General features: G+C 41.1%; 1 protein-coding gene across 1 annotated transcript in view; it reads left to right on the top strand.

The window, feature by feature from the left end:
* Positions 1-17749, top strand: part of LOC149242006 (uncharacterized) — a 536392-nt gene that overhangs the window by 57449 nt on the left and 461194 nt on the right. The window contains exon 4 of the mRNA XM_089374117.1: positions 8619-8660. Coding sequence (XP_089230243.1) covers positions 8619-8660 — 42 coding nt within the window. The remainder of the gene's footprint in view (positions 1-8618; positions 8661-17749) is intronic.

Here is a 17749-nt window from a genome sequence, read left to right as displayed (position 1 = left end):
AGCCAAACCGAGTATACCTAGATACTCAATCCAGTATGCTTCTCAACCGATGCATACCGTTCCCCCGTGCCCAGAGACTTCAAAACAAGTAAGGCTCAATAGTTCCGAATTATAAGCGGTATGGATAAATTTCCTCTCCTTCTTCCTTCAACAACACTCTCCTTCTTCCTTCAACAGCACCCGGTTCAGTTTTTTCCACTCACAGAAAATACAACCTTCCCCATCCACAGGCAAAGAACACCCCCCCTTTGAAATCCTCCTTCCTCCCTTTAAATAGCAGAGGTTCCTCCCTCTCTACGCATCTGTTCACCGCCTTTATGAAAGGATAAGATTTTGTTAGGCGGTGACTGCTTTGTCATGATATTTGCCTTTAATTGAATCAGATCCTCACAACATCGAATGGTGTCACTTTAATTATGACAGTTGGTACTTTAATTTAAATAGTATAAGACCATGATGATTTTAAATATTACATATTATTTTATGTTTTATAAAATATCAAGTTTAATCATAAGGTTTATGGGTTTAGTTTTATTAGTACACATTTTGGGTTATATATGTAAACATATGAATAAACTCAACTATATTTCTTACTGAGTGTATATTTCTTCTATTTACGAGAATTAGGTATTTAATTTACACCTTTGATAATTAATTCATTTATCTTATATTTAGACATTCTCCATGAATAGTCGATATATAGCCGATGTATATATATATATATATATATATATATATATATATATATATATACTAGTGCAATGTATATGATGCATGCATACATAGCTATCATATGTATGCCTCACATGCATGCTAATATTGCTATGTTGTTCGTGATTTGAGATGGGTTGTTACACTTCTTCATTACTGTTTGGGGGCTGAAGTCTGGCAGACTGAGAACAACATCTTTCTCTCTTAGTCCAAGTATGCCAGAAATCTTGTGGACAGATTCCGAATGCAGGATTGCAAACCTGCCACAACTCCTATGGAACCAGGGCTCAAACTTTCAGCCCAGTCATCCTCACCCCTTGTGGATGAAACTTTATTCAGGCAATTAGTGGGAAGCCTCATGTACCTTTCTGCCACTAGACCTGACATCAGTTTTGCAGTGAGCTACATTTCCCACTTCATGTCAGCTCCTAAGGCTGATCATTGGATTGCAGCGAAGCGTGTGTTGCGTTATGTGCGTGGTACTCTTGATTATGGACTTCTGTACACTCGAAGTTCTGATCCTATACTCAGTGGTTACATAGATTCTGACTGGGCCGGTTCGGTTGATGACCGTAAATCTACAACTGGGTATGTGTTTAGTCTAGAATCCAATGCTGTCACCTAGACTAGTAAGAAGCAGTAGGCAGTGGCTCTTTCCTCAACAGAAGCAGAGTATCGGGGAGCAGTGAAGGCATCTTGTGAGGCAGTTTGGCTTCGACGTATGCTTGCGGATATGCATGTTTTCCAGACAGGTCCTACTCCCTTGTTCTGTGATAATCAGGGAGTGCTTAAACTTGCCAAGGATCCAGTCTTTCATGAACGAACAAAGCATGTAGAAACCTATTGTCACTACATTCGCCAGCTTGTTGAAGACGGATCTGTTCAGTCGCGATATGTTCCCACAATGGAGCAACACACCGACATCTTCACTAAGCCTCTTGGCCCTGATAAGTTTGTGAAATTCAGAGGGTCTATTGGTGTTGTAAATAGATTGAGCATTAAGGGAGGGTATTAGAATAATGCTATGTATACTATTTAGTGATTAATGCTCATTCTTATTAGCTGTTTCTAGTTTTATCTTTTTAGCAGTTTCTTAGAAGAAACTGGTTGTTTCTATTTCCTAATAGAAACTTGATATTTCTATTTCTGTAAATATCTCTGTATTACTTATTGAGCTTCATTTGCTCATGTCATTGATTACTTCTAGGGTCTCTTCAATACCCATTCTCCATGTAAATCTTCCAACTCAACGACTCATTTATTTTGATTGTCAACTTCATCAACAATATACAAAAATATCACTGAAAATTCCTTCCTTGGGATTTGTTGAGTTTGTGTAAAAGCCTTCAGTGATGCAATATGTGTTGAATTTTCTAATTCTATCCGTTAGAAAATTTATCTGTATTCTGCTGGTTTATTTCTTCCACTTGTTTGAAAATTGAACAAGTTATTAAATACATTAAATACTGAAATAAACACAATACAGTCACAACATCTACAGATCATCAACTGAAAGAAAACAAGCACACAAGTGACACCTTTATTTTTGGACCAATGTCCTCGAAAAAACCCAATGCTGGAAAACCGGTGCAGTTATTCTGAGGGTTATATTATTATGCAGTTTATCTGAGTACAATGGGGTGCCTAATCCGGCTCACCTGACAAAGAAAAATACATGGCAACAATACCTCTATATCCAGAAACAGGTATTCAGAAAACCTGTCCCACGAAACCCTCTTCGGCACAATTGAAGCTCAATGTTGGCCCTTCTGGCCTCTGTGTCAGCCTCCTGCTGACCTGCGTTAGCCCCAGGACCCTTTGCGTCAACCCTCTGAGGCACTGCGCAGCCTTTGGGAGCCTCTGCGTCACTCCCTCTGCCCTTTGCGTGGATGACACAGTCTCTCTGGGCTCTGTGCTGCCTCTGCTGGGCTCTGCGTAGCCTGGACTGACTGCTGCTCTCGCTCTCTCTGCTTTTGTGCTGGTCTCCCAATATTGTCTCTGCCTCTTTGCCTCGTACTCACTGCCCCTTGCTGCTGATCACTGATTCAACTTTGCTTAGTAACCCCGCTTTAGCAAAATGAATGACTAATCACTCTGGTGTGTTCTCCAATTGACCCTCAAGCCTCCTCTTATACTTTTCTCGTTGGTCCTTCAACAACCGAGATTAAATCTCTAATCAACGACTAAGATTAGATTTGGTTTGATCCATGACTTTTGGAACCTTCTAACCCAGTTTTATATTAATATCCATTAATATTTTATTTTTCCTAAGTTTAGACTTAGGAACTCCATTAAAAATATTAATTATTTTAATATCTCCCAAACCGGGTACAATCTGTCCAAACCATTTCTGGGTCTTGGAGATCTCATGTGCTTTAGCCTCTCCACCAATTTTCATGGCTAGAGCACATCCGATGCTACTCCAAATCAACAATATGTATGTTAGATTCCAAACAATAACACTCCTAATTTTCCTTTAAATCTCAGAGCTGGTTGGTTTGAGTTTCAATGATAAATTTCTTCAAAGATTTTGCTTGGTGCTCTTTAGAAATTTTAATTTTTGGGCAATGCCTTCAATGAATTACATGTACCAACAAACTTCAAAATACTCCTGAAGACAACTTAGAAACTAAAATACACCTGATACATAATGATATAACCCATGAAACAGTGTTCTCATATTTAAAATCTGAGTAGACAGTGAACAAGTAGAAGCGTAGAACCTGATATGTAGCGACAATCATTAGCAAAAAATATATACTGCAATATCAATCCATCTGTAGCACATTCTGTGAAAATTTCTAAACTGAAATTCTATCACTGCTACAACTAATCTATTTCACCTACTTATTATTCTCAATAAGTTATTTACGAAATTCCTTCATCAAATATTAAAATAAATTCTACTGTAGTTACCTAGGTACACCTCAAGCCCAATCTGCGTCAGTGAACCCACTTAGCGTGATGTCATTGTCTCTGGTGTACAATAGCCCATGCTCGACTATTCCTTGTATATACTTGAGAATATGTTTGGCTGCTACCCAGTGTGCCCTCTTAGGTTCTACCATGTATATACTTGAGAATATGTTTGGCTGCTACCCAGTGTGCCCTCTTAGGTTCTACCATGAACTTACTGAGGGTGTTGACAACGTAACAAGTTTCTGGCTTGGTATTGACCAGATACATCAGGGATCCTATGAGTTGTCTATACAAGGTGGGATCAACATCTTTATCTTATGATGCATCAATCTTCTTCCAGTTGGTGATCATTGGAGTAGCCATAGGTCTATAGTCCTGCATCTTGAATCTCTTCAATATTTTTGTAGCATATCTCCCTTGTCCTAGGAAGATCTCACCCTTCTGCTGCCAAACTTATAACCCCAGAAAATAATGCATATGTCCCAAATCCTTCATGTCGAATTCTGTGGTTAGGTTCTTCTTGCAGTCTTTGATGAGCCTGGATGATCCTGTCAGGAAGAGATCATCCACATATAACACTAGGATTAGAGGCTCATTCTCTACAACCAGATAGTAGAGATTAGGGTCTGCGTCACTCTTGACGAACCCCATCTTCTGCAAGTAGCCATCAATTCGACCGTACCATGCCCTAGGTGCCTGTTTCAGCCCATACAAGGCTTTCTTTAATCTGCATACATGAGATTTCTTCTCATGTGTCTCAAAACCTTCTGGTTGTTCGATGTATACTTCCTCTTCTATTACCTCGTTCAAGAATGTCGTCTTGACATCCATCTGATGAATCTCCCACCCCATCTGCGCTGCAAGAGATATCACGGTCCTAATAGAAGTATACCTGGCTACTAGGGCGAAGGTTTCCTCGTAGTCTATTCCTTCCTTTTGAGCATACCCCTTCCTACTACCACCAACAGTAGAGACTTGTGCGAGTTATGGCATCAGAGGATGGCACATATGCATCATGGAGCTTTGAGAGTACTGAGGGAGATCACTACTGGAGTTCCTGATTTTAGTGTCGAGTATTATGAGGTTTGCAGAGGGTGTGCTTTGGGCAAGTACACCAAGTTACGATTCCTAGCGAGCGACAACAGATCTACAAGTATACTAGACTTGATTCATACTGATGTTAGTGGCCGTATGTCTCATGTGTCTTTGGGTGGTTATGAGTATTATGTTATATTCATTGATGACTACTTTAGGAGGACTTGGATATATTTCCTAAAGACCAAGGGTGAGGTCTTCAGTCGCTTTAAGAGTTCAAAGCTCTTGTGGAAAAGCAGACAGGTAGGAAGATTCAGGTCTAGAGGTTAGACAATGGTGGTGAGTAGATCGATGGTGGGTTTTCTGACTTCTATGCACAGGAGGACATTAGGAGAGAGTTCACGGTTCCTTACAACCCCCAACAGAATGGGGTGTCTGAAAGGAAGAACATAGCTATTGTTGGGGCTACTAGAGCTATGATTCATGATTAGGGTTTGCCTTTGTTTTCGTGGGCTGAGGCCTGCAATACTGCTGCTTATCTTCAAAACAGGAGTCCTCACAGAGTATTGGGGAATATGACTCTGGAGGAGGCTTTCACTGGAGAGAAGCCTCATGTGGGACATCTTTGTATCTTTGGATGTCTCACATATTCTTATATCCCCTAGGAGAAAAGGACGAAGATGGAACCCATGGCAGAAAAGGGTATCTTTATGGGTTACAACGAGACTTTGAAGGGCTATCGGTTCTTCATTCCTTCTAAACAGAGAGTGGTGATTAGGAGGGATGTGAAGTTTGAAGAGGAGAGGGCCTATCGGAGATCACAACAGTATGATGAGAGAGAGTCACTAACTTCTCCTCAACAAGGAAGTCAGGTACAGGGAGCAGGACCTTAGGGTTTTGGATCCACTGATAAAGGAGGTACTTTAGTGTCAGTGACATCTGGGGCACCAGTGGCGAGTTCACCGAGCACTTCTTTAGGGAGTTCACTGGTACATAGTTCACTTGGCACTTTAGTTGACACATGCATAGGCGTCAGTATAGGTTCTTCGAGGACATGTGCTGGTACAGGCACACCAAGGTCAGTTGGCAGACCTTCAAGTTCACAAGACTGGGGGGCAGAGGATGAGGTTCCCTATGGGGAAGCTTCTTTAGGGAGGAGGAGGCCCAAGTGGCTTCAAGACACCTTGAAGGAAGCGAAGTCCATTGGTCCTCCCAAGAGGGTGAACAAGGAGAGTGTGCCACCTGAGTAGTTTGTAGTTATGTAGCCAAGGCTACCAACATTGTTGACTCCGAGCCTACTAGCTATGAGGAGGCTGCCAGCTAGGAGGTATGTAGAGAGGCTATGGTGGAGGAGTATGCCTCTATCATTAAGAACAATGTCTAGGAAGTGGTGCCTAGGCTTGAGGGCAAGTCAATTGTGACTTCCAGGTGGCTCTACAAGATCACGCATGTTGTGGATGGCAGCGTTGAGAAGTTCAAGGTGAGGTTTGTGGCTAGAGGGTTCTCACATATAGAGGGAGTTGACTATGATGAAACCTTCGCTCCCGTAGCTCGGTACACTTCTATTCGGTCCCTTATTTCTATTGCTGCAGAAATGGGTTGGCAGATCCATCAGATGGATGTGAAGACCGCATTTTTGAACGGAGTTATAGAGGAGGAGGTGTATGTTGAGCAACCACAGGGCTTTGAGGTACTTGGGCGGGAGACCCATGTATGCCGGTTGAGGCGAGCACTCTACGAACTTAAGCAAGCTCCGAGAGCTTGGTATTTGAGGATTGATACTTACTTGCAACATATGGGTTTCATGAAGAGTGATGCAGATCCAAACCTATACTACATTGTTGTAGGGGATGATCCGCTCATTCTTGTGTTGTATGTTGATGACTTGTTCATTACTGGGGCAGAGAGACTGATTAGTGGTTGCAAGGAGGATCTTGCTATGGAGTTCGAGATGAAGGACATTGGGCTAATGCATTACTTTTTGGGGCTTGAGGTGTGGCAAGAGGAGGGGCATATCTTTTTGGGGCAGGGGCAGTATGTTGTGGATGTGTTGAGCAAATTTCACATGGTAGACTGTAGACCCATGTCTACACCTATGATCACCAATTGGAAGAAGCTTCATGCTTCAGATTCTAGTTTGGTGGATCCCACATTGTATAGGCAGCTACTTGGGTCCTTGATGTATCTGGTAAACACTAGGCCAAATATATCCTTTGCAGTGAACACACTTAGCCAGTTCATGGTTGAGCCTAGGAAGGTGCACTGGGTAGCTGCAAAGCACATTCTTCGCTACATGCAAGGGACTGTTGGTTTTGGGTTGGACTATAGGTGGGGAGATGGAGTGAGGTTGGCAGGTTACACAGATTCAGATTGGGCAGGTTGTGCTTTTGATAGGAAAAACACTTCAGGCTGTTGCTTCGGATTGGGTTTGGAAGTTGTGTCGTGGTTCAGTCGAAAGCAAAAGTCAGTTGCTTTGAGCTCTTCTAAGGCTAAGTATATGGCCGCTAGCCAGGCTAGTTGTGAGGCTATTGGCTTCGCAAGTTGTTGTATGGTCTATTTGATCAGGAGTTGAGACCGACAATTATTCACTGTGATAATCAGAGTTGCATTAAACTCACGGAGAATCCAATGTTTCATGATAGGGCAAAACACATTGACATTAGATATCATTTCATCAGGGACTATGTCCAGAAGGGGGCAGTGAAGCTAGAGTATATATCAACAGATGAGCAAGTGGTCGATGTTCTCACAAAGTCCTTGCCAAGATGCAAGCATGTCCATTTCAGGGACAAAATGGGTGTGGTGAGAAACACTTTCTTTAGTAAGAGGGAGTGTTGATTTTTAATGTACCTTGGACAAGTGGTTTCCCATGGGTTAGTCTCTACCTAGGGAAAAGTGTTCAAAATAATTCTTTTCCTAAGTGTGACTTTATAAAGTGAAAGTGACTTTATAAGTGGTAAAATCAATGTTAAATTATAAAGTGAAAAGTGACTTTAGACATAAAGTACAATGTGGGTACTTTATTTAATGGGTGAGTTAAAAAATAGAAAGTGAGAATTAAATGCACATTTATTCTCATCCCTTGATCTAAATGAATTTGAGCCATTAGATCTTAGGGTTGCCCAAAAGTCATTTAGGGAAACAAAAGGGGGAAAAGAAAAGAGAGACTGCATTCATTCTTCATGAGCAGATTGGAGAAAGGAGGCTGAGAGCTGGAGAAAAGTTTTGAAGGAGAAATTTGTTGCAGCGAGCTGAAGGAGTGATTTCTAGGCAAAGCTAGGCATGGAAATCAAGGTTTAGAAGACAACAGAAGGTACAGTACGAACAACATTGAATGTTGTGCGTTGCATGCCGTTTGAGAGAAGTGTTTGATTTTTTTTTTGAAAAAGCGTAATCCGTACAGTCTGTACGGTACAACTCGTACACTCATATATGTACAATACATATTTTCAGCTTCAAGTGGGCATGGAAATCGAGGCAAAGTGGGCACAGTTTTCAAGGAGTTTTGGGCTGAAGAGATGAGTTGTATTTTGCTGTTTTGTTTTGTTTGCAAATGTATTTTCCCTGAACTTGAAAGATAAATAAATTTGAAGAGCTCTCTAACAGGTTTTCCCCTGAGAAGATTGAAGGGGTTTTGCCTGGGTCTAAGTTGACAAAAAATCTGTGTATTTTTATGTGTGTGGCTGGTCTCGTTATGTCCATATTTATTTTCAGTATGTGTTGACAGTCCCATGTGTTTTAATCTGAAAATTTCATTTCCAGAATTCTATATGTTGAATGTATGTTTATGGGAAAAGGCATTTATCTAAATGGGAGTAATAAGGTGAACTAAAATTGGGTTGGGATTGTTGGAAACTTTTTTAGTCATCAAATTTCAACAATAGAATTTACGTATTTGTATATATTGCTTACTTTATATAGTCACTTACTGCAATTTGTTTGTTTGTTGGTAGTTTCGGAAGACTCTGATTCGACTAGGGCCATTCTATATTAAGGTGAGTTTGCAAGCTAATGATACTTTGTGAATTTAGGTAGTAGTATTATAAAAAGTGTTCTATAGAGGAGCGTTCATTACTATTCATTTGTGATAGATAAAGTAGTGCTTGTGCTAAATGCATCTTGTGATATTGTTAAAGATAGTAGATTTTCTGTGTCTTTTATTATTCTAGTTTTTTACTTCGAGAAACCTAAATTTCAATTGATCATCTGAAAGGAATTGGACAATGATTGTGAAATTCCACATGTGCTGTAGATAATCTGCAACTAAAAGAATTCTTTGTCACTTAATCTTAACGAATCCTAATAATGTATTTGAGCTTTCAGCTCTATGTAGGAATGTTCACAATATTCATTATGTGTTGTTTTCCATTTTAGTCTTAATTGAAAGGGTTTGTCGAATATTGCATCAACACGTCATGATAACATGCATGCAGTGAGGAATACAAATTTTCAAATAAAATTTCATTAAAAGTCATATTATATATGCTATTTATCCTTGTTTCCTCTGAATATAATATTATGGTAGCTTGATGTTGTCACATGTTGTGTATGCTGATTTTGAAGGAGAAATGTACGTTGTAGTTATCGAAATCAATATTTTACTTCTGAGAAAATGCTACTTGTATTAGAAAATAATATTCATAATGCTATTGACTGGGAAAATTACAGCATTCAGTCTAGAAAATATTGCATTTTGTATACTTACTCTTGATGTTATTCTAGCAGGCAGTGATAGTTAATAGGGCCCCACAATTAACACCTTTTTGAACGTCTTTCTTAATTAAATTGTGTTTTTCTTGAGTAAAGGAAACCTAGGACATGACTGTTAAAAAATGGCATTTTCTGTTTTTGTAACTCCAACTGAATGAGAATTCTACTAGAGCAGGCAACATGTATATCTGTCCTTTGAAAATATTAACTAGATATTCCAATGGGTTCTTTCTTCACCAATTTGTTCCTTCTTTTAAGGCTTCTATAGTACAAGAGCAAAAATGTGGTTGGTTCAACTGAGAGGGCATTTTGATGACAAAGCATGATATATAAAAAAGTTAGAAGTTGCCTCTATTATCAAATAGTAAATTTCTTTGTTGCGGGGGTGGGGTATGTTGCTGCAAAGCTAGCAAGCTTGGGAGAGCAGCACCGTACAAGGCTATCACTAGACCAAGTGACAACAATAAGGTAGCAGCGCACTGTCACCACAACTACTACCTCCTGCTCTTTATGGACTTTCACCAATGAGAGGTATCTCAGTTATGAAGTAACCTACATTGAATATTCTAGGTTTCAAGGTATAAGGTGACTAAGAAGCTTCTAAGGGAAACACATAACATAGGTATATAAGGTTCCAACAATGAAAAAGAAGCAGTTCACTTTCCTTAGAGAACCAAATTGAGGCAATGCAAGACCTATGGTTTGATTGGTAGGTTGAGAGTTGGGATGACATAAGGTCAAGGAGCCAAGAAAATATTTCCAATAGTGAGTGTTAGCAAGGTAAAGGCACATGAAACCTTCAACAAGCCCTCAATTTGAAGCTATAACCAAACTAGGGCTTTATCCTAAGGCAAACAACGAGGGCAAGAGAAATTATGGATGAAAATGGAAGGAATGGCCACCAAAGGGGAATGATTTTGTGGCAATCACTCAACCCTAGATGTTGAGACCTTCCAAGACCAAAAATTGCTCTTCCTAGTCAATTTGCACTAAGCCTTAGTTAAGTCACTTGGCCTCAAGAGGGCCAAATTATAGAGGAGAGAAAATTCGGTTTAATGGATAATAATTGACTTGATCATCAACAATGGATGGCTAGTGCCTAGTCTTAGGGTTGATGGAGTCTATTGATTCTTAAGGTTGGCTAGAACTTGCAAAGGAGTAAGGATATTTTGATGCCCTAGCATCAAAACCCTAACTATTACCTTTGTGAGGGATCAAATCTTGTTTGGGAGAGCTAATGTATAATCACCAAGTGGATTGTCATTCACATATCATACAATGAGTGATGCATGCAATAAATATGACCTAGTTTTCAAACAATTGATATTCAACAAAATTAGGGCACAATATTTAACTTAGACCACCAATTTATTCCATAAATTGGACATGAAATCAGAAATTTTCAATAAAAAGGCACTTACAAGATAATATGCATGTTCAATCCAATCATTGATCCAAGGCAACTTCTCCAAAGACAAGAACATAGCTCCAAAAAAAAATATGCTCCATATATCACATCTCTCCAATAGGTACAAGAGGCATAAATTCTCACAAGAGAAGCTGAATACACAAGTGATGATGATGAGAATGAAATAGTGCTCTCCTCTATTTATATGAGGATGAGTTCTAATTTAGCCTAAAAGCCCCTAAATGACAAGTAAAATCACAATTATGCATTGGGTTACAAGCCAACCCTCTATCTCTCAATTTAAGTGCTAAAGAAAGCCCACACATGTGAGTTGTGAGGCCTTCTAGGTTGATGTCATTCATGTAGGAAGCTCCAAATGCCAAGTGTTGGTGCTTTAGAGTGCTAAGTGTGATGTAGAAGCACCTAAAAATCATCCTTTGGGGGTTGGCCCTCAAATCTCTGTGGTCCCCAAAACCCAGCTGGAGCACCACAAAGGGGTCTCCTGGGTCTCCAGCTGTTCATAATGTCCATATCTGTTCCAAGGTTGACGGCTTTCTAGGTTGTACTAGCCCTCCCTAGTCGTTGAACGTGATACTGTCCTCATCTGGGCCCTGAATTAGCTGACATCCCTCATATGGTACTACGCTGGCCTGGGGGCATGCTGGGACCAGGTGTATCATCATGAAGAATAATCAAATGTAGTGAAAAGTGGCAAAATATGTTGGGTGTAGGAGGTGCCGAGGGGTAGATATAATGTGCTATTGCTGCTTGAAGACTTAAGGCTCTCAATGCTTCACTTGTGGTTGCCAATATACTTCATTGGGGCTTGGATATCGATGGGTAAGGTGCCTAGGTCATTGGCTGTTGAACCAACTGACAATCACAACACAAGGTCTAGTGAAAACTACCAATCATTAGGGGACAATATTCATTATTACATCTATGTGAACCAAGCTTGAATATAAAGGGCTATTTAACACTTCAAATAAGGCTTCCCTTCCAGAATTGGGGCCTTAAACTTGCAATGGTGTTTTCTTCCTAGGTAGGAGTGGCTAAAGGACAACCTTATTAGTTGTTTCCAACCCTCGAGTGGAAGTAACATTTCCTTAGTCCACCCTTCAATTGATAGGTCTTAGTGAATAATTGTTAAAATTGGCAAGTAGGGCCAAATTCCACTTTGGACAACTCATTTCATGGAGATGATGATGCATTGAATTCCTCTTTTCGAGAGGACCAAAATTGACCTAAAGATCATAAAATTTGGACAAGCAGGAAATGTGTTTTTGAATTTATGCCCACACGTGCAAATTGTCAAGGTCGGCCACATCATAATGTAGGCTCATGAAGCCTAAGAGACATGTCACTTCACCCTCCTCGACTTGTACAAATAAGCGAGACCTCCAACCTCATTTGACACATCTTCTCTCTCCTTATCTGATTGGTTCGTACACCTCATTGGGCAATTGATTTTCTCTCACACGTGTGGCAAGGAGGTCGAATTTCTGGGCAGATTACAGGGCCGAAATTTCAGAGATGTTGCAGGGTTTGACCAACGTTGACCAGTTACTTTGACTCATCCTTCGATTGCGATTTTTGTGGGAAAATTTCATTTTTGGCAAGGCATACCGTTTGTTACAGAATTCGAGAATTTTTGGGCACTTTGACCTGTGTTGACCTCAAGCCTGTTTGATCGTAGAGTTGAATTCAGGTTGGCCGAGTTTTGCTGTTGTTTGGATGACTATTTTTGGTTGACTTTGACTAGCAAAAGAGGTCGAGTTTCTCTATCCTTTGAACGCGCTGTTTTGGAGAAGTTTGACTGGATTTTGACTATTGTTGACTTTCTGGTTAGGGCTGATTTGACTGCTGTTGACCAAGGACTGTTTTGGACAGTGATTTGGCAAATCAATTTTGACTTTGACTTTTGTATTATTGTACTCTTTTTCTCTTTTGAACATTTGATATAATAATAAGAAGAATTGATCAAAGGCATTTCCCCATCTTGGGGTTTTTCCCTGACATCCGCCAAATCTAGTGTTCTCTTGTCTTGGCCTATCTTCTGCATTTTATTGTTCATGTTCTATCTATAGTCACTGTCAATGTGAACTATGATTAATGTGATTGCTATTGGAAAACTAAATTGGAAATTGTCATTGGGCTGCTAAAGGAATATTGAAGTAATTGTGCTAAGCATAGAACATAACATTGTAAACTAAAACTAACAATAATAATGATGGTACAAAGGAGAGAAGACTTCATGGCGAAGTGCCATGGTCAAAGGGACCAGTATGATGGGGATCCACATCCTGATTGTATAGACGTGAGGAGGAAACAATCATGGATGCATGAGTTACCAACTCGACCTTTGTTTTTCCACCCCTCCTGTGCACCTTTTACTTTATCTTTGTATTATTGCTCGTAGCTCAAAGGGTTAGAGCTTGCTTTGAATGATGTATAACAATTGTATTACCCCTTAAGGATGAGTCATTTCATTGCTCATCAGAGTTGGGACATGCAAGGGTTCCTTTTTTTATGATGTAACAGAGCAACATGTGCTCAAGAACTGGGTGATGGCCATGAGGAGTGAGGTAGAGTTCATGCTAGGCTTTTTCACACATGCTAATGTGTTGATTTTTGGTAGCATCAGATGTGATCTAAGCCTCAAAATTTGCAGGGAGGCTTGGACACATGTATTCCACAATATCCAAAAATCGTTTTGGGAAATTCCACCTAGAGAGTTTTATTAAAAGAATTAATTATTTTTAATGGGTGCCTAAGTCTAAACTTAGGGAATTAAAATAATTAAAGGGTATTAATCTAACTGTGGGTGAAACTTCTAGAAGAAGATGAGGATCAAAGCCAAAATGGCATGAGCCATTGATTAGAATCTAATCTGGGCTGTTGGTTCTCAACAAAAGGATTATAAGAGGAGGCTTGATGGGCATTTGGAAAACACATAGAGAGAGATCAAAGATCGAATTTTTGAAGAGAGCAGCGCAACAGTTGTCGGAGATAAGTTCAAAGTGATTTCTTGTAGTGAGGGGCGGGAATAGTTCCGGTTGGAGATTTCTCCTGATTTGGGAATACTCAACAAAGGAGGCAGAGAGAGATCCAGGAGAGGCAGTGCAGAGCCTTGAGGAGATCTGTATTTTTACTAGAGAGGTCGATTTGTGAAGCCGGAACCCGGGAGGACAAAATCAAAGTCAGAGGCAAATCGATCAGCAGAAGGGGTGGCACTGTCCCTAGAAGCTGTGACATTGGGCCTACACAGAGGTAGCAAGGGACAAGCCATTCTGTGGCTTGATCGGTCGGGATCACCAGTGATAGTGTGAGGTATTTCTCACTAATCTTCTGTCAGTCATATTCTCTGTACTGGATAGCCAACAAGGCATCCAGAGATTGTATTAAAAAAAAAACTACTTAATAATACAAACCCTCAATTGCTCCACCGTTTTTCCCGCACTGGGTTATTCCGGGGACATTTGTCCAAAAATAACTATGTAGATGGGTGTGTTGATTCTTTCTCTCCTGTGTTGTATTTAGTTTCCGCAGTTTTTATTTGTGTAGGCTATAGTGTATTTAATTTGATATTTGCCAAAGTAAATTGTTTATTAGAGATAATAATTAGAAGAATTAACATCAGTTGTTGCAATAGGAATCAGGTAACCGATTTTTCACATAATGTGTATGCCCCTGCCATCTTTTGCATTTTGATATTCTTTTATTTTATTTTGTGGCCATGACATCTCTTTTCTTTTCTTATGGCTGCATCAACCTCCGAGGGCAAACATTTGGGCCCTACCAAGATATGTGGATGCATCGATGCCAGATCCCATAGAACCATTGGTCAGTTGAACTGGAAGAATTGAAGTGGAATATGTGAAAATTTCTAAATCTACACATCAGAAATCCTACTGCAATCATTGGGTTATCATCTCCTACTTGTTATTACATTCAACAAGTTATTTAATTTATAAACAATGATGAAAAACACTACTCCAGACTACATTGACATATAGATCATAAACTGAAAATATATGAGAGAAACACACAAGGGACACCGTTATTTTTGGACAACACATCCTCGGAAAAACTTAATGCGGGAAAATCGGTGAAACAACTAGAGGGTTTATATTATTAAGCAAGCATAATTTGAGTACAACAGGTTGCCTCTCACATCGGCTAACTTTTCAGAGAAATATCGACAACAAGAAATACATACGAGGGTTTACCTCGTTCTCCAAATGACAACTAATCCACTAAGTGGCTTGACTCTGGCAAGCACTGCGAAATCCCAGTGCAATCCCTGCTTGGGCCAATGTCTTGCCTCTAGGAGACCACATCACCCCTTCTGTTGGATTGATTTGCTGGAGGAAGACTGTTGTTCAACCCTCCTGGCTCAGAACCTCGCTTCTCCAGCAAAATCTCGAACTTCTGATGAATTCTCTGCACTGCCACGACAAGAGACCCTCTTGGCCTGTGTCAGCACTGCGTGAGCCCCTTCTTGGGCTGCGTAGGCCTCTACGTTGCCTCTCTGATGCTACTCTTGCCTCTCTGCCCAATACTCTTTGGCTCGGAACTCCTTTCCGATCCAAATCTTTGCTTCTGCCCGTCTCACTGCAACTTAGATCACTAGTTCAATTTTCTCAGCAAATCATGCCCCAGAAAAATCGAACTGACTGATAAACTTGGTGTATCTCCAACTGACCCTCAAGCCTCCTTTTATACTTTTCCTGTTAATGAATCAACGACCTAGATTAAGTCCTTAATCAACGTCTAAGATTAAAACAAACTTGATCCTCATCTCTTAGAAGCTTCTCATCCATATTTTTATTAATACCCATTAATATTTTTACTTTCCTAAGCTTAGACTTAGGAACCCCATTAAAAATATTAATTATTTTAATAACTCACAATCCGGGTGGAATTTCTCCAAACGATTTCTGGGTCTTGGAGATGTTATGTATTCTAGCCCCTCCACAAATTTTTGGAGCTAGAGCACATCCGATGCTACCCAAAATCAACACTCCCTCTTAGCGAGGAATGTGCTCTAGCAATACTTCTCAATAGAAGCATCACACTGATCTACAACATCGGTCCTCTGTGCTATTGATGCTTGGCTTGCTGCCGTTCATCTATTGCACTACTGCATCTTGTACTGTTGCTCATGACCCTGCCACTTCCACTGCTACATTTGTACTGTAACTCCCTCTCAATATGCTGCATCATGCAGCCCATAGCACTGCCACTGCTAACTGCTGCACTGCAACTCAGTTGCTAAGAAGTAAGCAACTGAAAAAGCCACCCAAAGGCTGACGTACTGGTCAGTCTGGATACCTCGTGATGCTGAAGCTACCTTTATTGCTAATTTGTGCTGACCCTCTACTGCTACTGCGCTATTGCAATCCGCTCTGTGCCTCTCCCACTACTGCAGCCTTCACTACGCTGCTTCAGACTATGGCACTCTAGCTCTGCCATTGTTGCTCCATCATCCCTCGCACCAACTGACTCCCGTTATTCTACTACTGTCATAGTTTGGGCACCTCAAGGATCTTTCCCCTATGTAGTCCTCTCGACTATAGCCCAATATCGCCCCACCTCTTCTCTAGAGGTGCATGAACACTCATGGCATAGTCCTCGTCATCATCCTCCTTGTCAACTTTCGCTGGAGCAACCTTCGAGTCAGACTTCTCTTCCTTGCCCTTCTTCCGAGGGCACTGAGTGGTGAAATGTCCCAGTTCCCCACACCTGAAGCATCTGACTTTGGTTATGTCCTTCTTTTTCCTCTTCTGCTGCCTTGGCTATCCCTCTGATGTGAGAGATGCATCCTCTTCTTCCTCCTCCTTGACTCTGACTCCTTTACCGCTACTTCTTGCCTTGGTTAATCGCCTGATCTCTTCCTATCGAAGAGCTGCCCACATCTCCTCTTAACTGGGGAGAGAAGCCCTGCCTAAGATGCTCTGGAAAAAGGTCTTCTAGTCTTCAATGACAACATTTAGGGCAGTCCTCACCATGAAATTAGGATTTGGTGTAGACCCCACGGAAGTCAGCTGGTCTCAAATCCCTTGCAACTTGAGAAGGAAGGGATCGATTTCTTCTCCCTTCTGCATCTGATACTGTCTCAGCTGGTTCTCAAGCAACATCTTCCGTTGGATGGAAGTTCCCTCATACAAGGTGGTCAAGGCCTCCCACATTTCCCTTGCTGTTTCCTTTTCAGCAATATGTGGGATCACATGATCCTTGACCCCGTCCAGGATCATGCACTTCGCCTTCGCTTGAGCCTCCTCGTATTTCTTGAGAGGATCAACATCGACTGGTACAACCACCACTTTCAAGGCATAATCCTTGATGCGATTCTTGTCCAAGACTGCCAGGATCTTGGCCTTCCAGATGACAAAGTTGGATGCTCCATCCAATCTGTCTTGATCCCTCAGTCCATTGACTGCCATCTCTGCTCAAACAAGTGTAGAACAGGTTCTCTTCTCCCTCTCTTACTGTTGCCCTAGCAAGACTCAGATCTGGATTTCTTTGGCGCTAGAAATCCTCTAAGGAACAAGTTCTTTCTAGACTCCCTCTGAGTCTTGATTTCCTTCACGGAAATCCTCCCGCCAAATGTCGAATCACTCCTCTCCAATCCTCCTTTGCTGCTGCTCAGCAACCTAGATCTAGATTTCTTTGGCAAGAAATCTGCTAAGGTAGTGACTCCCTCTACCTTGGCTTTGTCTCCTCAGACACTGTTCTGCGCCAACAGCAACAACATCCCACCAACGCAATTGATCGAATCTGCACTGCTTCTCTTGCCTTGGCAACTAACTGACCTGAGCCTCTCAGGCTTTGCACTGGCCCAGAGAGCCGACAAAGTTACTGCGTGAGCTCGTCTCGGGTACTGCGTCACCCTCCACTTGATGCAGGCACTGCGTGAGCCTCTGCGTTACTCCTGTGGCTCTGCGTCTCTCCTTTAGCTGCTCC

The sequence above is a fragment of the Pinus tabuliformis genome, chromosome 8, assembly GCF_031772625.1.
Source record: "Pinus tabuliformis cultivar Carrire ecotype Pingquan chromosome 8, CPIR1, whole genome shotgun sequence".
Taxonomy (NCBI): Eukaryota; Viridiplantae; Streptophyta; class Pinopsida; order Pinales; family Pinaceae; genus Pinus; species Pinus tabuliformis.
This window is presented reverse-complemented; position numbering and strand designations above follow the sequence as displayed.